The sequence below is a fragment of the Dermochelys coriacea genome, chromosome 1, assembly GCF_009764565.3.
Source record: "Dermochelys coriacea isolate rDerCor1 chromosome 1, rDerCor1.pri.v4, whole genome shotgun sequence".
NCBI classification, from domain to species: Eukaryota; Metazoa; Chordata; order Testudines; family Dermochelyidae; genus Dermochelys; species Dermochelys coriacea.
The window spans coordinates 14,398,857-14,424,763 of record NC_050068.2 but is presented as its reverse complement, the minus strand read 5'-3'; the positions used below and the strand labels follow the sequence as shown (position 1 = coordinate 14,424,763).

General features: G+C 49.1%; 1 protein-coding gene across 3 annotated transcripts in view; it reads right to left on the bottom strand.

The window, feature by feature from the left end:
• CAPN5 (calpain 5) overlaps positions 1 to 25,907 on the bottom strand; it is a 132,225-nt gene that overhangs the window by 46,892 nt on the left and 59,426 nt on the right. For all 3 annotated transcript variants that reach the window (XM_038387472.2, XM_043504064.1, XM_043504065.1), the window contains one exon: positions 10,399 to 10,530. In XM_038387472.2, the coding sequence (XP_038243400.1) occupies positions 10,399 to 10,530 (132 nt within the window). The remainder of the gene's footprint in view (positions 1 to 10,398; positions 10,531 to 25,907) is intronic.

Genomic DNA, 25,907 nt, shown 5'->3' with positions numbered 1-25,907 from the left:
CAAGAAGGAACTTACTGGAACAAATGCAGGGAGGCAGGCTAATTAGGACACCTGGAGCCAATTAAGAACCTGCTAGAATCAATTAGGGCAGGAGGGCTAATCAGGACACCGGAGTTTAAAAAGGAGCTCACTTCAGTTTGTGGTGTGTGTGTGTGTGTGAGGAGCTGGGAGCAAGAGGTGCTAGGAGCGAGAACGTGGACTGTTGGAGGACTGAGGAGTAGAAGCACTATCAGACACTGGGAGGAAGATGCTGTGGTGAGGATAAAGAAGGGGTTGGGAAGAGGCCATGGGGAAGTAGCCCAGGGAGTTGTAGCTGTCGCGGAGCTGTTCCAGGAGGCACTCTAGACAGCTGCAGTCCACAGGACCCTGGGCTGGAACCCGGAGTAGAGGGCAGGCCCGGGTTCCCCCCAAACCTCCCAACTCCTGATCAGACACAGGAGGAGTCGACCTGGACTGTGGGTTCCACCAGAGGGGAAGGTCTCTGGGCTGTTCCCCGACACACATGGTGGATCAGCAGAGACTGCAGGGATTGTTCTTCCTTTTTCCCAGGCTGGCCAGGGATGAGGTTAGCTGAGTGAACGGCAGGTTTGAGCCACTAGCTGAAGCAGCCAAACTGAGGGTTGCATGAGGTATAGGGGGGGTTAGCATAACCCATTATAAAAGTGGGTATTGTAGTGGGGTGGTCACTCCACTCTGGCCCTGAAGGGGTTAAAAGCAGCCCTGGAGAGCTAGGAAAATCTAGGCTGATTGGGGGAAGCAGCCACAGCTGCGTTTTATATTTTAGAAGCAGTCAGAAGCCAATCTGAATGCATGTAGCTAGGCCTGGCATGGTTGTGTATATTAAGCAAACACTACTACTGGGGATCCAACTGAACTTGTGTGGTTTGTTCACATTGTTATCGCTGTGTAAAGAGCTGAAGACACAACCATTCCCTTTACCCATGCTGAACAGCACCTTGTAGCCGCGCTGATTTCAATAGAAGCCTGGAGTTTCAGGGTAAGTAAGGGGGGCTGATCATAGCCCTTAACGTGTATGCAGTGCTATGAAGAGCCTTATCCCTTCGGAAGTACTAAATGAGAATGATCTTTACTCGTAGAGAAGGAACCAATTGCAATAGTTGGATCCCAGTTTGGAGTCTGATCTGACCTGTCTCAAAGTTTGGATGGTGTTATGATTCAGGGTTTGGGTCAGGCAATTCAGATGGAGTTATGGTGGTCAGACCTGGGTGTGGACAAGAAACTGCCAAGGTTTGGGGGGCAGGGATTAGATCCAGTGTTTCAGTTTGGACCCATCTGAATTTCTCATTTAAAAGTCATGTGCTATCTGGCCTGGTACCTCTGTAGTTAGTGCTCTGTGCTGCCGTGAAAGACCCAAAATTACCAAGCCAGTTTACAGATGGGGAAACTAAGGCACAGAAAAGTGAATTGATTTGCCTGAAGTCACACAGCAGGCCAGGCACAGGGCCAGCTCCAGGCACCAGCGAAGGAAGCAGGTGCCAGGGGCAGCCAATAGAAAGAAAATAGCCAGAGCCTCGCGAACCCGCTGAGCGGCAGCGAACCAGCGGAGCAGCGGGGACAGCAGAGCAGCTCACAGCAGGAGTTTGCCTGGGACTGGTAAGTATCCGAGTGTGTGTGTTTGCTTGCTGAGGAAGTATCCGAGCGTGTGTTTGCTGGGAGGGAGCCTGAGTGAGTGTCTGATTGGCTGCTAGCCTGCAGGGGGCGGGCATTAGGGTGTCTGTGTGTTTGCGTCAGGGAAGCCTGGCTGTTTAAAAATAGCCGGAGCCTCGCGAACCAGCTGAGCGGCAGCGGAGCAGCGGGGACAGCAGAGCAGCTCACAGCAGGAGTTTGCCTGGGAGTTCGCCTGGAGCGAGCCCAGTGAGGCTTACATCTTGCCAACGTCTCTGAGGAAGCTCCGTAGTAGGTAGGTGATATGGAAGGGGGGGGGTTCAGCTGTTGTGACCTGCACTGGATGTGCCATGTTTGTCTTTCTTCCACAGGACAGAAGCGACTTTGTCTGTACAAAGTGCAAGCTGGTCTCCATATTGGAAGAGAAGATTGAAGGTCTGGAGCAACAGGTAACGACCCTGCGTTGTATACGAGAGACTGAGGATTTTCTGGACCAAACTCAGGATAGCCTTCTAGGGGCACAAAGCTCTAAAGATATAGAGCAGGTTGCACAGAGGAGCCAAGAGGCCAGTGAAGAAGCTTGGCAACATGTGACCTCCAGAAGAGGTAAGCGGAATGTCCGGGTTCCAGTAACACAGACACAGGTAACTAACCGCTTTCATGTTCTCTCCACAGGTACCAATGCGGAGAGTGGACCAGATGATATGTCTGAGGGGAGAAAGCAGAAGGAGACTCCGCTGGTTGGGAGGCATGAGATGCGATGTCCTGAGGTTGGGGGTTCCACGACCACCACTCCCAAGAGGAGAAGGCGGGTGGTGGTGGTCGGGGACTCTCTCCTCCGGGGGACTGAGTCGTCTATCTGCCGCCCTGACCGGGAAAACCGAGAAGTCTGCTGCTTGCCAGGGGCTAAGATTCGTGATGTGACGGAGAGACTGCCGAGACTCATCAAGCCCTCGGATCGCTACCCCTTCCTGCTTCTCCACGTGGGCACCAATGATACTGCCAAGAATGACCTTGAGCGGATCACTGCGGACTACGTGGCTCTGGGAAGAAGGATAAAGGAGTTGGAGGCGCAAGTGGTGTTCTCGTCCATCCTCCCCGTGGAAGGAAAAGGCCTGGGTAGGGACCGTCGAATCGTGGAGGTCAACGAATGGCTACGCAGGTGGTGTCGGAGAGAAGGCTTTGGATTCTTTGACCATGGGATGGTGTTCCATGAAGGAGGAGTGCTGGGCAGAGACGGGCTCCATCTTACGAAGAGAGGGAAGAACATCTTTGCCAGCAGGCTGGCTAACCTAGTGAGGAGGGCTTTAAACTAGGTTCACCGGGGGAAGGAGACCAAAGCCCTGAGGTAAGTGGGAAAGCGGGATACCGGGAGGAAGCACAGGCAGGAATGTCTGTGAGGGGAGGGCTCCTGCCTCATACTGGGAATGAGGGGCGATCAACAGGTTATCTCAAATGCTTATATACAAATGCACAAAGCCTTGGAAACAAGCAGGGAGAACTGGAGGTCCTGGTGATGTCAAGGAATTATGACGTGATTGGAATAACAGAGACTTGGTGGGATAACTCACATGACTGGAGTACAGTCATGGATGGTTATAAACTGTTCAGGAAGGACAGGCAGGGCAGAAAAGGTGGGGGAGTAGCACTGTATGTAAGGGAGCAGTATGACTGCTCAGAGCTCCGGTACGAAAATGTGGAAAAACCTGAGTGTCTCTGGATTAAGTTTAGAAGTGTGTGCAACAAGAGTGATGTCATGGTGGGAGTCTGCTATAGACCACCGGACCAGGGGGATGAGGTGGATGAGGCTTTCTTCCGGCAACTCACGGAAGCTACTAGATCGCATGCCCTGATTCTCATGGGTGACTTTAATTTTCCTGATATCTGCTGGGAGAGCAATACAGCGGTGCATAGACAATCCAGGAAGTTTTTGGAAAGCGTAGGGGACAATTTCCTGGTGCAAGTGCTAGGGGAGCCAACTAGGGGGAGCGCTTTTCTTGACCTGCTGCTCACAAACCGGGTAGAATTAGTGGGGGAAGCAAAAGTGGATGGGAATCTGGGAGGCAGTGACCATGAGTTGGTTGAGTTCAGGATCCTGACGCAGGGAAGAAAGGTAAGCAGCAGGATACGGACCCTGGACTTCAGGAAAGCAGACTTTGACTCCCTCAGGGAACAGATGGCCAGGATCCCCTGGGGGACTAACATGAAAGGGAAGGGAGTCCAGGAGAGCTGGCTGTATTTCAAGGAATCCCTGTTGAGGTTACAGGGACAAACCATCCCGATGAGTCGAAAGAATAGTAAATATGGCAGGCGACCAGCTTGGCTTAATGGTGAAATCCTAGCGGATCTTAAACATAAAAAAGAAGCTTACAAGAAGTGGAAGGTTGGACATATGACCAGGGAAGAGTATAAAAATATTGCTCGGGCATGTAGGAAAGATATCAGGAGGGCCAAATCGCACCTGGAGCTGCAGCTAGCAAGAGATGTCAAGAGTAACAAGAAGGGTTTCTTCAGGTATGTTGGCAACAAGAAGAAAGCCAAGGAAAGTGTGGGCCCCTTACTGAATGAGGGAGGCAAGCTAGTGACAGAGGATGTGGAAAAAGCTAATGTACTCAATGCTTTTTTTGCCTCTGTTTTCACTAACAAGGTCAGCTCCCAGACTGCTGTGCTGGGCATCACAAAATGGGGAAGAGATGGCCAGCCCTCTGTAGAGATAGAGGTGGTTAGGGACTATTTAGAAAGCTGGACGTGCACAAGTCCATGGGGCCGGACGAATTGCATCCGAGAGTGCTGAGGGAATTGGCGGCTGTGATTGCAGAGCCCTTGGCCATTATCTTTGAAAACTCGTGGCGAACGGGGGAAGTCCCGGATGACTGGAAAAAGGCTAATGTAGTGCCCATCTTTAAAAAAGGGAAGAAGGAGGATCCTGGGAACTACAGGCCAGTCAGCCTCACCTCAGTCCCTGGAAAAATCATGGAGCAGGTCCTCAAAGAATCAATCCTGAAGCACTTAGAGGAGAGGAAAGTGATCAGGAACAGTCAGCATGGATTCACCAAGGGAAGGTCATGCCTGACTAATCTAATTGCCTTTTATGATGAGATTACTGGTTCTGTGGATGAAGGGAAAGCAGTGGATGTATTGTTTCTTGACTTTAGCAAAGCTTTTGACACGGTCTCCCACAGCATTCTTGTCAGCAAGTTAAGGAAGTATGGGCTGGATGAATGCACTATAAGGTGGGTAGAAAGCTGGCTAGATTGTCGGGCTCAACGGGTAGTGATCAATGGCTCCATGTCTAGTTGGCAGCCGGTGTCAAGTGGAGTGCCCCAGGGGTCGGTCCTGGGGCCCGTTTTGTTCAATATCTTCATAAATGATCTGGAGGATGGTGTGGATTGCACTCTCAGCAAATTTGCGGATGATACTAAACTGGGAGGAGTGGTAGATACGCTGGAGGGGAGGGATAGGATACAGAAGGACCTAGACAAATTGGAGGATTGGGCCAAAAGAAATCTAATGAGGTTCAATAAGGATAAGTGCAGGGCCCTGCACTTAGGATGGAAGAATCCAATGCACCGCTACAGACTAGGGACCGAATGGCTCGGCAGCAGTTCTGCGGAAAAGGACCTAGGGGTGACAGTGGACGAGAAGCTGGATATGAGTCAGCAGTGTGCCCTTGTTGCCAAGAAGGCCAATGGCATTTTGGGATGTATAAGTAGGGGCATAGCGAGCAGATCGAGGGACGTGATCGTTCCCCTCTATTCGACACTGGTGAGGCCTCATCTGGAGTACTGTGTCCAGTTTTGGGCCCCACACTACAAGAAGGATGTGGATAAATTGGAAAGAGTACAGCGAAGGGCAACGAAAATGATTAGGGGTCTAGAGCACATGACTTATGAGGAGAGGCTGAGGGAGCTGGGATTGTTTAGTCTGCAGAAGAGAAGAATGAGGGGGGATTTGATAGCTGCTTTCAACTACCTGAAAGGGGGTTTCAAAGAGGATGGCTCTAGACTGTTCTCAATGGTAGCAGATGACAGAACGAGGAGTAATGGTCTCAAGTTGCACTGGGGGAGGTTTAGATTGGATATTAGGAAAAACTTTTTCACTAAGAGGGTGGTGAAACACTGGAATGCGTTACCTAGGGAGGTGGTAGAATCTCCTTCCTTAGAGGTTTTTAAGGTCAGGCTTGACAAAGCCCTGGCTAGGATGATTTAACTGGGACTTGGTCCTGCTTTGAGCAGGGGGTTGGACTAGATGACCTTCTGGGGTCCCCTCCAACCCTGATATTCTATGATTCTATGATTCTATGAAAGGGCTGACACTCTGTCCATGATTGGGGCGGCATGTCCGCATCTTCGGCAGCAATTCGGCAGCGGGTCCATCACTCCCTCTCTCCCTCTTCAGCAGCAATTCGGCGGCAGGCCCTGCTTCTTTTCTTTGCAGCTTGGGGTGGCAAAAATGCTGGAGCTGGCCCTCACCAGGCAGAGCTAGTTATAAAACAGTCTCCTCGCTCCCAGTTCTCTATCAAGCTGCAGCACCTTCCTCCCTCCCCTCATCTTCACAGCCAGTTCCTTTGAGCTGCAAGCCTGGGATGTGCCTCTTGCCGCTGTTTGGAGACCGAGGGTGCTGACAGCTCCACTCAGCAGGCCCAACTGTAAAAAGATGCTGCCAGGGGGCAAAGAAGGAAAAGCACCATAGGTCTCCAGACCCTCTCTCCCAATACTGGGACCAAAGCCAAGGCAAGCCAGCCCCTTGACTTGAAGGACCAAGGGACTTCAGAGCTCTCATGAAAATTATTTTGGCAAGGACCCCTCGTATAACAACTCATGGCTTGGGTTAGCATCTCCATTTATGGAGTGTCCCACTGAGCTCTCAGCAAAATGTTTGATCTGTTCCATTTTCTATTATAATACTCTACAGCGGGAGTGGCCGACCTGGGGCTTTGGAGCCCCATGCGGCTCTTCAGAAGTTAATACGCAGCTCCTTGTCCAGGCACCAACTCCGGGGCTGGAGCTACAGGCGCCAACGTTCCAATGTGCCGGGGGGTGCTCACTGCTCAACCCCTGGCTCTGCCACAGGCCCTGCCCCCACTCCACCCCTTCCTGCCCCCACCCCTGAGCCTGCAGGGCCCTTGCTTCTTCCTCCGACTCAGAGCCTCCTGCACCCCACAAAACAGCTGATCAGGAGGTGCGGGGGGAGAGAGGAGGCGCTGATCAGCGGGGCTGCTGGCAGGTAGGAGGCGCTGGGAGTAGGGCGGGGAGCTGATGGGGGGGCTGCTGACTTATTACTGGGGCTCTTTGGTATATTGGTAAATTCTGGCTCCTTCTCAGGCTCAGGCTGGCCACTCCTGCGCTACAGTACGGGTCTAAACAATACAGCTTCAATTGACAATAGTAAACAAGGCACACATTTTTAACAGTGGGGGTGATTAACCATTGGAGCAAACTACCAAGGGAAGGGGTGGATTCCCCATCTCTTGATGTCTTCAGATCGAGACTAGATGTCTTTCTGGAAGATCTGCTTAGTCAGACACAAGTTACTGGGTTCCATACGTGACTGGCCGGATGAAACACTTTGGCCTGTGCTATACAGGTCAGCCTAATCTAATGCTCCCTTCTGGCCTTAAAATCTATGAAGCAGTAGCAATACTGTAGTGTGCTCTTGGCCGGTGCTGTACAATGCTGCTGCATTTTCCAGATTATTAGAAAGAGGAGTGGTGGGAGAAGATTCTAGCCTTTGCCCCAGATCTGAACAAAACTCCTCTTAAAGAAAAAAAAAAAAAGGATACAACAGGTAGGCACGAAGGAGCCCCTGAGAATTATGGCTTGGAAAATCATGAACAAACAGAACAGAATTGCCAGGGGAGAAACAGCAATGAGAAAGGCAAGCAGAAATAATTAGCTCTCTCGTGGTCACCACTTCTGCTAGATTGGAGGCTCTTAGGGCAGGGCCGGAAGCGAATGGTGAATGGCGAAGGCAAATTTGTATATTGCATTTAATAGCCTCAAAGTTTAAAAAAAGTCCAGTCTTGCATCACACAGACAGAATCCCTGAGAGGCAGTGAACTGTTACTATAATGAGGGGAAAAGCCTCATTGATTACCCAGAGAGTGACTGGGTCTGTTAGAGAGCCAGAGCTCCCACTGAGGGGAAGCAGGGATGCTTTAAGAAATAAACATCCCCAATATGGAGCTTTAATCCACTGGATGGTTAGGGTCACAGCCCACAGGCAGAGGCAGGTTTGATTAGGCTAACCAGGCTTTAAAAGCTAAATATCAGAGTCATACGGCTTCTTGGTTACTAGCTGCACAAAAAGGGAAGACAGGAACATTGCAGCTTATGCACTTGCAACATGGGGCCTGATCCAAAGATCCCGAAGAGGCTGATGGGAATACCTGACTTCAGTGGGCTCTAGATGAGGCCCTTAGACAGCCCAACAATGCAGAGTGCAGCAGCATAGGGCTTCCTATGAAGGCAACACAGCTAATGAGCTTCTTAGCACAACCAGCACTCCTGTAAGCAGTGGCAGACTACTGCACAGGCCAACGGGGCTGGTGCCCAGGGGCCCTGGCCAATTTGGGGCCCCCAGAAAAATCTTCCCCCCCGCCACAGCCCCAGGGTTAGAGGAGCTCTTGCTTCGTGCCACGGCCCTGGGACCACATTGAAGGCATAGAGCTTCTCCAGTCTCAGGGCCACAGTGGGGAGGCAGGGCCTGGAAAAGAGCAAGCGAGGGTGTGGGGCCACAGGGAAAGGGGCGGAATGGGGTGGGGCTGTGGGCAGAACAGAGGTGGAGCTGAGGGAAGGGGCAGAACAGGGTGGGGCCGTGGGTGGGGCCACAGGGGAAGGGGTAGAATGGGGAGAACAGGGGTGGGACCTCAGGCTGAAGGGGTGGGGCAGGGCCACGGTTCTGGCACTGGGGCCCCCCCACTTGCTCCGGCCCAGGGCTCCAGGAGACCTTAATCCGTCTCTGCCTGTAATACAGGAACTAGCTAAGATAAGAATAATCAAAACTCATGTTCCAGGGTGTAAATCTCACCCTACACACACAACCACAAAGGGCCCATGCTACGTAGCTGCTTGCATTCCTTGAATCAACAAGCCTACAGTCAGTCTGGGACGCCCAGTTAGCTTCTTGATTGAAGCTCAAGATTTGAGACCAGATCCTCAACTGATGTACATCAGCATCACTCTGTTGGTATCAATGAATGTCTTGCCCTCAGTGTAATATAGCCTGCCCCAAGTTTCTCTTCCAGGCAACTTTACAGGACAGGAGATGCAGGGAGAGGAACGTGCCCGGAGATGATGTGAGCATATGTTTTGGAGATGGCAGAGACTGCAGAACTGTGGGTAGAGGGGACTCATTATTTTCTATAAGTTTTGTAGTTTTTAAAAGCCATTAGATGCCTCACTCCCTCCATCATAGTGTTCCTGTTCTACCATTTTTCTCAAATTAATGTAACTGCCTCTCACGAAATTCCACCTTGTGCTTGCCACCGCAGTCCCTCTGCCACCCAGCAGCAGCAACCCATCCCGCCCACAGCTCACCCACAGAGCAGGGGCTGCTTTCGCAAACAGTGCTGCAAGGTGGGAATATTCTACAGGAGCGGCAGGAGTGCATTACATTGCATTACAGCACACGGAGACAAGGGGAAGGCAGGCATTACTGTCTGACACCTCTAGAGGGCACCACTGGCTGCCTATTGCTGCTGGCATCTGGGAAAGCCTTCTGTAAGCTGCATTTACACCGCACTTTTGTAGGTAAAACTTGTGTCAGTCAGGGGGAGGGGGGTGTTTTTCCACACCCCTGACCAACAAAAGTTTTATCAACAAAAGTGCTAGTGTAGACAAAGCCTAAGTCAAGCTTCAGCCCTGATTTACCTTCCTCTCACATATCCTTTGTAAAAAAAGAAAAGGAGTACTTGTGGCACCTTAGAGACTAACAAATTTATTTGAGCATAAGCTTTCGTGAGCTACAGCTCACTTCATCAGATGCATCCAAATGCATCCGATGAAGTGAGCTATAGCTCACGAAAGCTTATGCTCAAATAAATTTGTTAGTCTCTAAGGTGCACAAGTACTCCTTTTCTTTTTGCGAATACAGACTAACACGGCTGCTACTCTGAAACCTGTCAATATTCTTTGTAGGTGCTCAAATATAGCAACAGGCGATTATGTAACGTTTACCATACTGTGGGTTAGATTCCCATCTTCCCCCAGCCAGCTCCAGGCCATGGGGTGCCTGACAACAACTCAGGGGACAGAATCCCCATATGTAATTAAAACAGTCATGAGAACCTCTGCATTCTGCCCAGGACCACAGTGTTTGAGCCGTGTTAATTCAGATATTACTGAGATGGGTGCAATTTAAATAACAAGAGAGATTAGATATAAACAAAGATGGAGCCAAATCAAACCTCTGGATCCAAACATCCTGAAATTTGGTGTGTGTAAAGTCTGGATCCTAAATGTACAACTTGAGCTTGGTTCTGGTGTTAATTCATTAAAACAAACAAAGGGCCAAAATCCTCAGGTGATGTAAACACCGATTTACACCAGTTAAGCACCTGACCCAAAGAATCAGATCTAGTATGGTGACACAGAGATCAGTGGAGTCTCTTCTGATTTACACCAATTTAAGTGTGAGGAGAATCAGGCCTGTATAATTGTAAACCGTTTTCTAACAAGAGACATTAGTCAGGAGACGACCTGTTAACTTCTTGAACACGGTGACACCAAAGCTTTGCAAAGGTGCCTTCACCAAGCGCAAAGACTTCCCTACCTTCTGCCACAGAGATTCCCGGGAGGCCAGAGAGGAGCAGGCTGCTACGAACCAGCAGTTCCCAACCTGGCCCTGGTGCAAGTCATGGGAACTGATTCCATCCACAAAGAGATAGGGGTCGTCACAGATCTCCTAGAGGAAGAGAGAAAAAAAAAAAAACCACAAAAGGTGAATGGGAAGCAGGGTTAGGCTTGAGAATTGGGATTACCCTTGTCTTCACTAATGGCAAGGCATACCCCTCCCACAGCGCGCGCACACACACTCCTCTAACTCCAGCTAACATCCTGTCCAGACAAGGAAATCAACCTGTGGATGAAACCAAGGACCAGATTCTTCTCTCCACTGCGCTGGTGTCACTCCACTGACTTCAGTGGAGGCGCTCCAGATGTATGCCCTAATTTAGCAAGGTATCAGAGCCCATGTGTGACTTGCTCATGGGCAGCCCCAATACTTTTACAAGACAACTCGTGCTTGAGGACCATGCGGGATCAGGGCCATGCCAGGTGCAACTGAGAGCAGAAACTTCCCCTTGGTGCCAAGCACCATCACCTGGGGGCTGCTCGAGCTGAAAGGGCCAAACCATTTACAACACACCTTTTGCAGAAAGTGTGTTAGATCTACAGCGAAACAAGGCAGACTCTAGTCTCTTGTCTACAACACGTGTATGGCATTGTGTTTGGCACAGTGGAGCCCTTATCTCAGCTGGGCCCTCTAGGTGCCACTGTGATACAAAGAATACAAAAGAATACAAAGAAATGATTGGTTTCAGAGTAGCAGCCATGTTAGTCTGTATTCGCAAAAAGAAAAGGAGTACTTGTTAGTCTCTAAGGTGCCACAAGTACTCCTTTTCTTTTTTTAAAGAAATGATTCTGTACCTGTTAGCAATGGGTGCAGCTGAACCAGCATTACTAGACCATTAATGGGAGAAATGCTAAAAAGCCACAGAGCAGACAAGGTCTAACAGATTCAGTGCTTGGAAGGGGCTTTCCCTGCTATTCAGATGCATTCCACCGATCCTAACTGCACCCTTTTCTCCTGCCTTGCTCTTTGCACTCTTCAGATAAAGTTACGTTTTCACTTAGCCAAGTGGCAGATCTTTTCCTCTTTTAGCCTTTCCTAACAAGTCAACCCCTCCAGCTCCTTCCTGGCTTTGGCTGTTATTATTATTGGTTATTATTTGTATTGCAGTAGCACCCTAGAGCCTGTCATGGACAAGGACCGCATTAGTTTCAGCACAACTCCCCCCATCTTTCCATTTTTTGACATCTTCCCGGTAATGCAATATGCCAGCCATGGTCTTGCCACCACCCAACAGTGGCAGCCTGCCCCAGATTTATAGAATTAAAGGCTATCTAGTCTGACCTCCTACATAACAAAAAGCCAGGGGACCTCACCCAGTGATTTCTACATCAAGCCCATAACTTGTGGTTGAGTTAGAGCACATCTTTCAGAGATATCTCCAATCTTCACTTAAGGAGTTCAACTACCTAGCGACATGGTGGATTCACCATCAAACTGCTCCTATGGTTCATCCCCTTATGGTTCAAAACAGTGTGCCTCATTTCTAGTCTGAATTTGTCTAGCTTCAGTTTCCAACAGCTGGCTCTCTCTCCTGCTAGATTAAAGAGTCTTCTATCATCAGAAATCAAGCCATTTGTTTAACTCTCAGTTAGAGCAGTCAATAAGCCTCTATTATTTCCGTGGCTGTTGTGGATTTCATAAACAACAGAGCTTGTGGTGTGATAAACAGAAAATAGGCATGAAACACATGAAAAGCACATTCCCACTAGCTCTTTACTTATGGGGCAACAGGACAGAGTGTGAGCAGCCAAGGGCTGAGTGTGGACTTAGAAAGCATCCCCACTTTGAGAGGGTAATAGTTTAAGTACTAAGGGATTAACTAATTTGTGGGGTGATTCAGCTCATTAACTGGAAACAGTTAAAGGAAAGGTAGGAAGGGGGAGGGGGAAGCCAGAGAAGTGAGATCCCCTCTTCCCCCTCTAACCCCCCTCAGTAATAGGTAAAGGCTTGGGGAAAAGCCTTATGCTGTGGGGAACAAATGTTTCTAAAGCACGTTGCACAAAAGCGCTGGGTGATGGGGTGCCAGAGGATTGCTGGCAGCAAGAATTCATGGAGAGAGAATCCCATTCTGTGACAGGCTAGCGCAGGGAAGTGGATGGGATGGAGCCACGGATCTGGTGGAGGTGGGGATGAGAGGGCAGGAGACCTGAGCTGGGGCCAGCTGGCATCTCCCCCAAACTGAGTCCCGTTCCCCCCGGCCCCAGGACCAGACCATTGCATATAATGGGGGAGGAGGCAACAGAGAACACAGGCCTGTAAGAGATGGGGGGCCTGGATCTCCCTGATGGAACAATGCTGCCTTCCCAGGGTTGAGACCTGCTAGGCAGCCCAGGGGATTGAGACATATCTTCTATCCAAACTCAAGGAACACGTGTGTCTAAGGGCTGTCTTCACTGTAGAGTTAACTCAGGCTCTTACGCAGGGGTTGTCCCAACCCCCTCTGGACACAATAAAGCCTCCCGACCTGCATTTGGTGGTGCTTTCTACCTGGGTTAGTTGGCCCAGCTGAAGGTCTAGAGCCTGGATGATGCTTTCACTAGGGCTGGTAACCTGCCCACTTTGCAGTGAGGATGCAGGCTAAATCCTTTGAATGCCAATGGTCCTCCAATGCCTTCCCACAATTCCCCCATGGGCCCAAGTTATTTCATGGGAGAAGAACCACGAAGCAGCTCAGTGTACTGCAGCACAAAACCCCTGGGATGTGGCCCCAGACACCCCCGGGTAGCACAGCACCAGTAAGGACACAGTTACTGGTGTATGACTTTGCAGCGTGACTGCTCACGCCTGGGCTAGGCTAACCTGAGTTAACTCTGCCGTGAAGACACATCCTAAATCCCCTAGACTGCTTTGAAAGTCTTAAGCAAGGGTTCTGCCCAGCAGCCTTTATGCCCTGAAATGCAGGGGAGGTCTGGGCACATAGGGATTGTGGGAAAAGGCCCCTTTTCCTTTGATTCAAAGCTCTCTGGAGGGGTCTTTATGTCTTTGTACAGTACCCAGCACAATGGGGTCCCTGCTTGACAAGCACTCCTAGGCTCTACCACAACACACAAATAAACACATGGTTTTGATTTGCCTGGGGGGGATATTTTGGCATATACTCAGGGGGAAGAGTCGTTGGTTCCTAGGCTAGACAAGAAGATTGTGATCATCTGCTCTCACCTCCTAGTCACCCCTAACGTAGGTCCATCCCCTTGAGATGATACCAGCAGGGGCAGCCAAAGTGCTGAAGCAGGAGGGTGAGATGTAAAGGCTGAAGGCAAATGGGTAGGAAAAGCCATGAAAAACACCAAGGATACCCCCCCCCTTTTTTTTTTTTTTCCTGTAGATGGATTTCTGGCAAAGGGCACGTTACAGATGCAGAGGTGAATGACACCGCAATGTTTTTGATTTCAGAAGGAAAGGGGAAGGGAGGAAGCAGCGACATGGTCACTGACCCTGGAAGGCCCAGAGCAGGCATTCCCCACAAGGATGGTTTATCACACACACACACACACACACACACACTGCGTGGCTCTGACTAGGTGAACTCTAACATTAACGCAGCCCCACCTGAAAGGGAAACAATGAGTCAGCCACTCTTCTGTCAGGCTGTGTGAGATCAGGAGAGTCAGACACAAACACATGCACCCAGGGCTGTGTTAAGCCTTATGGGTCACACCTAAAAGGGGGGGGAGCAAACGAGCTCAAATAATCCTCAAGGTGCTAACCTGCCTCTACCTGGGCAAGAAGGTGGGTTTTCAATCAATCAAGGCCTCCTCTCTCCAACCGTTTACAATACAGGCATTATTGAACAGCAGTGACAAATTCCAGGTTAATGTTAGAATGCCAGTGAGCTACTTGGAGAAGGAGAAAGTGTCGATCTTGTACTCAGTTGAATACCCTTGTCAACAGAGACACGGTGTATGGAGAATAAACGAACCCATGGGGCCTGTCCTGCCCTTCTTACTCACGTGAGCAGTCCCACTGACTCCAGTGGAAACATGCACATGAAGAAGGCCAGTAGGATGCACCCATCATGCACTGGGCCAGATTCACCAGCACTCACTGATTCCTTTGCACCGGAGGGGCACGAACTTGGCGTAGCTGTTTCTGCCGGAGCAGCACAAAGCAGGCGAGGCATGCTGGTGCCTCTGGCCCATCATCTTCATAATGATCATCCCCCGCACTGCTCATATAGCACTTTTCACCCCATCACAGTCAACCCCATTGCACCGGCGAGCGAAGTGAGACACAGTTTAAGTGACTCCTTCAAGGACAGGTGGTGGTGTGAAATCTTGGCCCCATTAAAATCAATGGGAGTTTTGTCATTGACTTTGGTGGGGGCTGGGATTTTAACTCTAGAGTACCACATGGCTGCTGCTGGAAACTGGCCATGGAGCCAGCAGAACCAGCCCCGGTGCAGAGGATCCTCCAGCAGCACAGAGCCAATGTTCCGGCTCCTACCCACCTGCACTCCCTATTGCCAGTGAGAGGGCAAGGACAGAGCTAAGGGGGCCTGGCATGTGCCCTGCACCGTGCCGATCCCCAGCTACCATTTCAGCTTGTTGGCAGCACATTTCATGGGGTCCAGCTCCACACACGGCTACTCCAGAATGAGGCTCAGGATATGCTACCTTTGCACCACCTGGCGCAACCCTATGCAACGGGCTTCTTGGGATCTAGCCCAGCGGAGTCAATGGCAGCACTGGCAGTAGAACCCAGAACTCATGTGTCCTGGTCCCATACGCAACACAGCAGACCACCCTGCCTCCATCAACTCAACGCAGCCACCAAACCCACCAAGTAACAAAATCCCATGGTGCACCAGAGCCCTGATCTGCGGTGATTTATATTACAGTGATGCCTAGAGGCTTCAGCTGAGACAGGGCTGCAGTGTGCTAGGTGCTGTACAGCCAGACAGGAAGAGCCAGTCCCTGCACCAAAGAGCTACACAGACAAGAGTGGCAAAGGAAAGTGAGAAGAGCCAAGCACAGCTTTTGCTATGGAGCAGGACTGCACACTGTCCGTGGCTATCTATTAAAATCCCTTTCTACCCACCACTGTAGATGTGTCCCTGTGCAAACAACTCGCTGGGAGTACAGCCCCCAGTTGCACTTCCCTTTAAATCAGTGGTCCCCAAACTCTACAGGGTCATGCCCCCCTTAGCCCTGTCCATCCCCCCACCAGCCAGGGCTGGAAGCAGGGAAGTGGCTCTGGCAGGGGGGAGGGGGACGCGGACAGCGATAAAGGAGTTGAGGCTGGGGGTGGGGCAGGAACAGAACGGCGGCTGGGGTTGGGAGCGGAGTCCTGACCAGGAGCCAAGGCTGGGGGGTGGGGCCGGGAACAGAACTGAGGCTGGGAGCGGGGCCAGTGCCACGATTCGGGGAGACAGTGGAGCAGAGCGGGGCTGGGTGGAGCTCCTTCCCTACCCCATGCCTGGACTGGGCTCTGCGACACCCCCAAAATGTTCCTCTGTGCTCTCCTGGGGTGGGGGGACGCCCCACAGTTTGGGGACCTCTGCTTTAAAGGGTTGACAAATGTGGGTGGCATCAGAGAACCTTACAGGTCAAGATTTCAAAATAAAGTAAGATTTTGTAGCATTCCCCTCTCAGCTACAAGTGTGTGTAGGATCATGTCTCGGAAACTAGCTCCTGGGGGCAGGGACTGTCCTTTTGTTCTGTGTTTGCACAGTGCCCAGCAGAATGGGCTCCTGGTCCGTGACAAGGGCTGCTGGGTGCTACTGCACTACAAATAACCAATAAAGAATATGGGAGGGAAATGGAGCCCAAAGTCAAGGTGCTGGGGAAAGAGAAAATGTCTCCATCGGGGTGCTGCGATAGCACCCACCGCTGCAGAGTATGGGCACTGAGCAACCTGGGTCTCCACTGAGGTCAATGGAGCTGTGCTGGCTTACCCCAGGACAGGGATAGGGGGATTTCCTGGACAGCTCTACAGCTTCCCCCTTGTAGTCTCCAGTGTAGGGAGCATGTTGTGGATGCGGCAAAGGAGTATGCCCAAACTGCTACAGTGCTTTGGCTAATATTGGCTACTTCAACAGACCCTGGGCCATTGGCAACTAAGTGTAAGTTAGAGCAGCCCTGAGACTGCTCTAATTTACGCCGGGAGGGGGTGTGTGACCTCAGAACAGGGAGGCAAAAAGTTGACTTATAGTCATATTTGTTCCCCTCCCCTCCATTTCTGTACTTAGTGGAACTTGGGCAGAGCTGAGAATCAGGCCCAGAGCTTTTAAAGCACTTTGGGACCTTCTGGATGAAAGGTGCTATGTACTGGTGTGATGGGGCATCTGCCCCACACTGGCCAGTAAAGGGTTAATAGAGCCCCAGGGAGCCTGGACGAAAAGCAGCCAATAGGAGAAGGGCTGTGAGGAATGGCCAATCAGGTCCCATATAAAAAGAGTCTCAGGGCAGAGCAGGGTCACTAGCTGTCTGGAGCTTGAGGAGGGTGGCTTATGTCTGGAGTGGGTCCCCTGCACTCGCTACTGGGGAAGTAGCTGGACTAGGAGCTAAAACTTCTCCCAGAAGGGGGGGGGGGGGAGAATGGGACATGGATAGTGACATAGCCAGAAGGCTGAGCCACAAAGAGGATGCTGCGGTTCCTGCGGCTGCGAGAGGGACCGCAGGCAGATGCAGTGATGGTGTGCAAGCTGTGGCCGGGGGTGCTGGCCTTGTGCGAATACCCAGCGTGATCAGGAGATGCCGGATTAGCAGTGAATGAGACGCCCCATGAGAAGAGGTAAAAGAAGGAACTATTTAGTGACAGAGCCACACCCTAGAAGCGACCGACTTCAATGGAGCCATGCCACCGTACACCTGGTGAGTGCCTGACCCTTGGCCTTTCAAGTCCATTATGAAAAACAAACTTATCGGCGCAAACGGATGTGCTATATTTAGTGCTTCGTGGCATGACTCTGTCTCCTACAGAAAAGCATCTGCACGATTCCTCTTCTTTCCCCAGTTATTACTGACTGGTGGTTCCCCCCCCCCACACACCATTATTTCAACGACAATTAAGCCAGAAACCATCCTCCTTGCACTTTTCTGCCAGTTTGATTCCATATCGGGATGCGCTCAGCAAATTGCCCTATGAAACTGGCTTCTTAATTGGTTACTGTCCTCTTGTAAATATATCCTGAAGTGGAGTATTGCCCTGGATTCAAGCAGGGGTCTGCTTCAACTAAAGCCAGCTGTCTGTGGGATGGGGGGAGAGGAAATAACCGTGCAAGGTTCAGTGCAGACTTCATGCCAAGACCGCTTTCCATTAACAAGGTTTTACAAGAAACAGACCATTCCAGTTCCTCTGCCAAGCTGGATCATCCCAGAAGGGTCCAGCTCAGGGAGCCCTGGGTAAAGCAGCTGCAATATCTCAGGCTGTCAGACAGTCGGATCCTTCTCTGGCCCCCGAGCACCAGGCCCTCATCTGTGGGAAGGGGAGATGGGAAGATGTCTTCTATGCTGCTAAGGCGGAACTGTAAGGGTGTCTCTCCACGGTAGTTTACTCAGGGGTCACCCCAAGTCCCAGTTCTGCCCACACAAAACACCCTCTCACCTGAGGTTGGTGGTGCCTTAACCCAGGCGAGCTGGCCTGGTGGAGGGTATAGCTCAGGTGCTGCTTTCACTCCGGCTGGTAACCTGCCCACTGTGCGGTGAGGACACAGGCTAAATCGCTTGAGTGCCGATAGCCCTCCAGTGCCTTCCCACAATTCCCCCTCGAAGGACAGACAAGTCCTCAACAATTCACTGGGAAAGCGTCAGAGCGACTCAGCGAACTGCAGCACCAAGAACCCTGGGATATACCCACAGGCATCTTAGGGACCCGGGGGAGCGAGGGAGTGCAGTATTGGTGAGGCACCGTAACTTGGGTAGGGCTTCGCAGGGGGGCTGCTCCAACCTATCATCCCAGATAACACTGCAGGGACCACACACCTGGTGACTGATGACACAAAAGGATCCATTAAACGCATGGGAAAGGCAGCTGCTCCTCTTTCGCAGTGGTCCCTGCCCAATACCACCAAAGAGAAGCCCATGTAGCTCCTGAATACCACCTCTTAGCAGCATTCATTATTACAATAGTGCTTGGAGGCCCCAATCGGCATCAGGGCCGCACTGTGCTAGACACAGTACAGACCACAGCAAGAGATACTCCCTGCCTCACAGAATTACAATCTACATAGACAAACGGTGGGAGGGGAAACTGAGGCACGGAGCAGGGAAGTGACTTGCCCAAGGTTCCCCAGCAGGTCAGTGGCAGAGATAGGATTAAAACCCAGATCTCAATTCCTAATCCAGTGCGCGCTCTACCACACAATGTTGTCTCTCTCTCTCTATCACAGCCTCTACCTGATGGCTCTAATCACTTAGCATCCCACTGAACTAGAAGCTCTAATTCCAGCCTCTGTCTGGATCATTTGCTTATAGGTAACCTCCCTGCACTTGCTATCTCTTCACTGTTGCCCCTTCCTGAAGTCACTAGAGGAAGAGCCCATAAACCTCACAAGCCCCAGTTTCAGCCTCTACCACCTTCCTACTGCAGCTCCAGCCTGGTAGCCCATAAAGCCCAGCTCTACCCCACTCCATCCACAGCGGCTCTCGCTGAGCCATTGCTGCCCCTAAAGTTACAGTTGGTGGGGAGTCCATACAACTCTGCTCCAGCTGGGGCAGACACTGCTGTCGTCTCTGCACCACAGCCTTTGCCCAATGGACCGGGAGCAGTTCTGAGTAGCTCTTCGTAAGGGAATGGAGGCCCAGTCTGTGAGGCTTCTGCAACTGGCTTTAACTGATGAACCCATCCATCCCCAGTCCCTCGTTGGTTCATTTTTTCTCTGTCTGATGGTTCCTTTCCCTGCCCTCTCTAACTCTATAAAATTCCCTGGCTGAAGGGCGACACCTGTTTGCTTTGTAATCTGCTCAGAGGCTGGAGTTCTCTGGTGTGTTTTGAAACCATTCACCCTTATTCACGGGGTGTTGACTGATTTGTGAATTCAGTCCAGGATCCAGGGGAGAGGGGTTGTCATCATCTTTATTTCTAGACTAGTGACATGATTTAGATCTTAATCCTGCAAACACATAAGTACAAACTAAACTTTAAGCACGTGACTAATCCCATTGAGTTCAGTGGGTCTAACCATACGCACAAAGTGCAGTGTGTGCTTAAGGGCTGGCAGGCTCATGACTGGCTATTTCAGGGACATATTGGTTTAACTCAGACTTGCAAAATCATCAAGAAAACTGAATAGCCCAGGCACAAGATAAACTTGCCTGTCCTTACCCCAACAATGACAAAACAACCTGTATAAATAAAAGTTACTCAACTAGGCGAGCAAATACAAATTTCGGCTCCAAAAGGAGATGGGAAAGGGTCAGATGGAGGGATCAGAAATGTCTGGGCCAACGTTTTCCAAGTGATAGTATTTCTGAGGGCCCCAACATGATGCATTTTATAAAGGTGTGGTTTTCAGAAAGTGTTGAGCACCTCCCGTCTGAAAATCAGGGCCCTGTACAGCGGAGGCTCCAAAATTGCTGGTCACTTTTGAAAATCTTGGCCTAGATACATTTGTATCTGCTACTGATTCCGACCCTTTACATGAAGACCTGCAAGTTCCGTGCAGCCCAGCCCACCCAGTGCAAACAGGACCTGTTTTTAAGGTCACTTTAGAAAAACACACTTGTAATGAACTGCGTGGTACTTTGCTTGTGTACCTCGGAAGAAAATCGTGGAGAGAGGACACTAGAGTTGGCAAACCAATCTAAAAGGTCATTTTTCGGGCTTAGCACTTCAACAGCGTCCCTAAAGGTTTCTGTCGTTGGTATCAGACGTACAAAGAAGCAACGCAGAAATCTTGGTCAAAGCAATTAACCAGAGAGAGAGCCACAACCACCTACGTGCACCGCACTCCACTGAGACCAGCTGCTAGACAAGCAGAGAACAAGGGAAGGAAAAAAGAAGAAAGGAGAGGCTTTGCTGTCAGAAGAACCTGACACTGTTGTCTGCTTCCTCCCACCCACACTCTCCATAGACCTTCATTTGGAAAGCACATGCATTATTTATGGCCAAGGCCAATGCCAAGTGCTTTGGGGGCTGTTCCAAAGCCCATCAATGGAAAGACTCTAATTGACTTCAGTGGGCTGAGATCAGGCTCTGAGGATATACACAGAACACCAGCTGCCTCTAAGCCAATTTTCTGAAGGTTAGTTGTTTTGATATTTGCAATCACAGACCCATTAATAACAATGATACATAGATATCATTAACACTTTTCAGCTATAGATCTCAAAGTGCTTTAAAAAGCAAGGAAGTGTCATCATCACCCCCCTCCCCTCCCCATCCCCACCAGGGTATTGAAGGGTATTGAAGAGCCAGGAATAGAATCCAAGTATCTTGAGTCCCAGTCTAGTACTCTGACCACTGGCTATAGCTGCCTCATTAATTCACTGCAGCACTTTCCTGACACCAGGTTTCATACTGACAAAACACAGCTTGATCCCAAGTCCTCATAAAGTGCCCTTTGCATTGTTCCACCCTAGGGGAACCCTCCAATGGCACAAATCCTTCTCTCTGCCCCCTTCAGCATTGGAAAGCAGGCCCACTCTGTGCTCCACTTGATCCTCAGCCAGTGAAGTGGCCCCTAGGGACCGCCAGCTGGTACAATTTAGAGCAGCCCTTAGGTTGATCTATGTTACACTGTGGGCCACCATTTCGATTGGACTGTGGATTGAGGGAGGCATAAAAGGTGGCTTAGAGCCATCTTTTCCTACTCCTATCCCTGAGCTGAGCCCACCAATTTGTAGAACATGGTACATTTTTACTGATTCCTAGAACATCTTTTCCCCTCACTTTGTGAATTTAGCACTTGTGAATGATGCCTATTGACCAGGTGTGGCTTTAGCGTGGGATCATTTGCACTCACAGAAATCATGAAACCAGGCAAACATACACTTCTCCAGGCCTAGTGCGGAGGGGAGGTCCCAGTTAGGAGTATGTACTGTGCCCAGGGAGAACCTGTTGGAAGCAGTCTAGAGTCAGCTTAGCCAGATACACAGGTAGGAGCACAAAATAGCAATCTTCTTAAACATTGCAGGACTTGAGGCAGTTGATGTCTTTAATAGCATGCAACGAAGTCAGGCAAAGAGGTCAAGTTATGACACAATTTTGCAGAAAGTTGAAGAGTACTGTATACCTAAAAAGAATGAAACATTTGAAAGGTCTAAGTTTCACCTTAGAAGACAAAGGAAGGAGAGTCCATTGAAGAATTCCTAACAGAGCTGAAGCTAATGAGCCAAACCTGCAACTATGACCAGTTAACTGACTAAGTTATAAGGGATCCAATTGTAATAGGAATCAGAGATCCAAAGCTGCAAAAAAGACTAATGGAAGATATGGATCTCACTTTGGAGAAAGGAGCACGACCTGTGTCAGGCAGCAGAAATCACTCGCAACAGAATAAAAATAATGGAAGGAAAATAGGACATGGTTACTCTGGATAGAGTGACAAGAGGGAAAAAAAAAAAACCCTGGCAAACACTAAGTCAGTACAAAAAACACAGAGGAGCAATGCACACGAGTTTGCAAGGAACAGCTTCAAGGATTGCATGAAACGTGGACACAAACACAGACCTCAGCAGTGCCCAGCTGTTGTAAGCACTGCAATATTTGTAAGAAATACAATCATTTTGCCAAAGTCTGCAACCCGAATCATCAACTGCAGAAGAGGAAGCAAGGCAGGTATGCTGATACAGTAATCCAGGATGCTGGCACAGCAACACCAAGAGGAGCTCTATCTAGGAGCTGTATCTGAAGAGGAAGGAACAGATGAATGGACAATTTCTTTAGAGACTAATGGGCTCTTACAATCTACAGATTGGACACCAGTATTCAGGTAAATGTTGTTTCAGATATTAGTATTAAACGGCTGAATTAAAAACCAGGGAACATGGTGAGCAAACAGGACAAAGCGAAAGCTTATAATGGAGAACACATTCCTATCAGAGTACATGAGTACTAGAAGCGAAGGTAAAAGATCAAATAGAATGGATCAACTTTGTGATAGTTCAAAGGAATAAACCACCTATATTGGGTCTAAAACACACCAAGCCCCTGGGCTAATCCAAAGATAGAGGAGATAAGGGACACATTGTCCAGAACATTTGATAAAACTGTAGTCGAAACAGAGGTGGAGTCAGACATAATGCAAGTCAACTAGATAAAAAAGAATTGTCCTGTCTCAGAAAGGAAGTGCAATGAATTTGCTGCAGCTTCTGCTAATGATGAGACTTAACAGAGGGTAATTAAGGCTAATTACCTCAGGGTGGCCAGGACATTACATACCAACTCCATATTTCCAGTACAAAGCAGAACTGTTAGTGATGGCATATTGTTTAGAGGAAATAGAACAGTAGTGCCGAAGATGTTAGACACTGACATGCTCACAAGAATACACGAAGGTCACTTGGGCATGGATAAATGTAAACACGGGGCCTGAGAGATACTGTGTTGGCCACAAACGAACAATGAGATACGGAAAGCTGTTAAAATGGGTCAAATGTCAAGAATACCAACCTAAACAGAAAAAAAGAGCCTATTTTGATAAACAATGAACTGTTAAGGGCATGGTCTAAAGTTGGTGTGGATTTATTTACATATGCAAGTAAAGACTATGTTTTGGATTATTAGTCTCATTATCCAGAGGTTGTTTTATTAAAAAACACCACATCAAAACATGTAATAATGATGTGCACGAAAACTATATTTTCGAGGCACAGAATCCCTGAAGTGATCATGTCTGATAACAGTCCACAGTTTGATGGATGCGAATTTATCCAACGGTCTTGTAGAGAATGGTGTGGAAATTGTTAAAGGACTTTTGAAAAAAGGGCCACTGACTCAGGAACATATTTGGCTACACGGCGCCACAGAGCAGCACCAATGAATCATGGACGGTCACCTGCGAAGTGATTGTTTGGCAGGAAGTTGAGAACAAGACTCCCTAACTTAGGTATTGTCATTTGGGATCACTACTGACTTAGATGTGCATAGGCAACATCAGTGTAGAATTGAGGTGGGGGCACACCTAGTCCTTGTGCTGTCTGACATATACCCCTGGCAGTGTAGAGGTGGTCACAGGGGTGCAGGAACAAAACAGGAAAGTGACATTCCCGTGATGTCCCAGTGGTCCAGAAGCTGTAAAACCCCACTGTCCCTTTACAAACCCTACCTAACCCTCACTACAGCTCTGTTAGAGAAGCATCCCTTCCCCTCCCCATTTTACAGAGGGGGTTGAGCTGAGGCATAGGGCACAATCCTGCTTCCACTTAAGTCAATGGGGGCATTGCCAGTGACTTCAATGGGACAAGCTTTAGCCCTAAAGGAGTGTCTGGCTCCCAGTCCAGTGCTCTGACCACCTGGCCATGCCTCTGTTTGGGTCAGGGACAGATCAGGGATGATCAGTGTGTCTCTGTTTACATGCAGGCCAGGCAGGTGCAAAGAGCCACAATGGAAGTGTGACAGGGTAACAGTTTGAGGTATTTCACGTAAATACAAGTTAACACTGTGCTGATGTGTTGAAATTTTGTTTGAAGGTTAGAATGTTATTGTGCTCAATGTAAGCTATTCATACAGCACCACAAGGGCACATGGTGCTTTACTGTATGTTAAAAAGACACATCCATGACCTGAGAAGTTTACAATCTAAGACCGGCATTAGGCCCCATTCATCTCTGATTTAAGTCCGCTACATCAGTGAAGTTAAAACAGGAATGAATCTAGCCGATACTGAATCTTGGGATGACAAACGTGGGGAGAGAACAAGCATGAAAGTTCATGAGATTGGATTGTGTTACTTACACGTCTCCTTACAGTAGGAGGTATTGTACCGTAATCATATCACACTGAGGGCATTTCAGGGGATGCTGTCAGGTTCAAAATCGTTAAAATTCCTTCCCTGTGTTACTGAAGGCATTCTTAAGGATGGAGCTGAACTCTAAAGATCTTGTTTACATCTCAGCAAGGCTCTTAGCAAGGTTGTCTCTAGACAGTTTCACGCCAGTTTCGCTGTTCTCTTAGCACTTTCTGCAGTCTTCGGGTTCCAAATGCTACAGGGGCAATGTTGAAATCCAAATAAAACAGGGCTAGATTGGCACTGAGATGGATCAATGGCTATGAACTCTCTGCAGGCTATTCAGGACATGGAAACAAGTGTACAGGAGTAAGCCAGGGCTGTACACTCACTTGCTCCCTCCTGGGCAGAGTCTTGTCTCCATCACCCAACCTGCTGGCCAGCACAGGACAGGGTAGTGATGTGCTGCTCCAGTAAACCAGGAGCAGATTACACCTCCCCCTGGAGCAAGGGAGAAGCAAGGAAGAAACTGGCTCCATGAGGAAGGATGGTTGAGTAGTTACTGTGCTAGCCTGGTACTTGCGAGATCCAGAATCAATGCTCTACTCAGTCACACACTTCCTGTCTGACCCTGGGCAAGTCACTTAAGGCTCTTTGTGCCTGTTAAATGAGGATAATAGACTGCCCTACCTCACAGGGGTGTTGTGAGGATAAATACATAAAAGAGTGTGAGGTGCCCAGATACTATGGTGGTGGGAGCCACATAAGCAGACAAGATACATAAAATCCCTTTCTCCTGGGTTGTTTATTGGGCAGAGCAACTGCACTCTTCCCCTTCCCAAGGGCTGGATCTTACAGGCCTAGCTCATTCTGTTTGCACTGAAGAACACTTATGAAGACACATCTGCATTTGGAGAAAAAAGGAAAGTTGACAGCAATGCATATAAGATGGCAGCTAGGAATATTAGAAAACTGATAAACGAATCAAAAAGACACAACAAGAAATCTATAGCCAGCAGAGTTAAGGACATTAAGGAAGAGCTTAAGTATATTAGGAACAAAAGGAACCCTAAAAATGGTATTGGTCTATTACTAGATGGAAATTATGTATGTGGGAAAATCCAGATGATGTACTCATCATAGGAGGATGGTGAAATACTTTCCATTTCAGTAACTAAGAAGGATGTTAAACAGCAGTTCTAAAGTTAGACATTTTTAAAACATCAAGTCCAGATAACTTGCACCCAAGAGTATTAAAAGATCTGGCAAAGGAGCTCCCTGGACTGCTAATGTTGATTTTCAATGAGTCTTAAGACACTGTGGAAATTCCAGAGGACTGGAAAAAAGTGAATATTATGCCCATAATTTAAAAGCGTAAATGGGATGCCCCAGGTAATTATAAACCTGTCAGCCCATAATCCCAGGCAAAATAATGGAAAGGCTGATACAGGACTCTCTTAATAAAGAATTAAAGGAAAGTAATGTAATTAATGCCAATTTTTATGAAGAATACATCCTATCAAAATAATAATCATTTGGGGGTGAGATTACAAGTTTGATAAAGTTAATCATGTTGATGTAATATGCTTAGACATCCGGA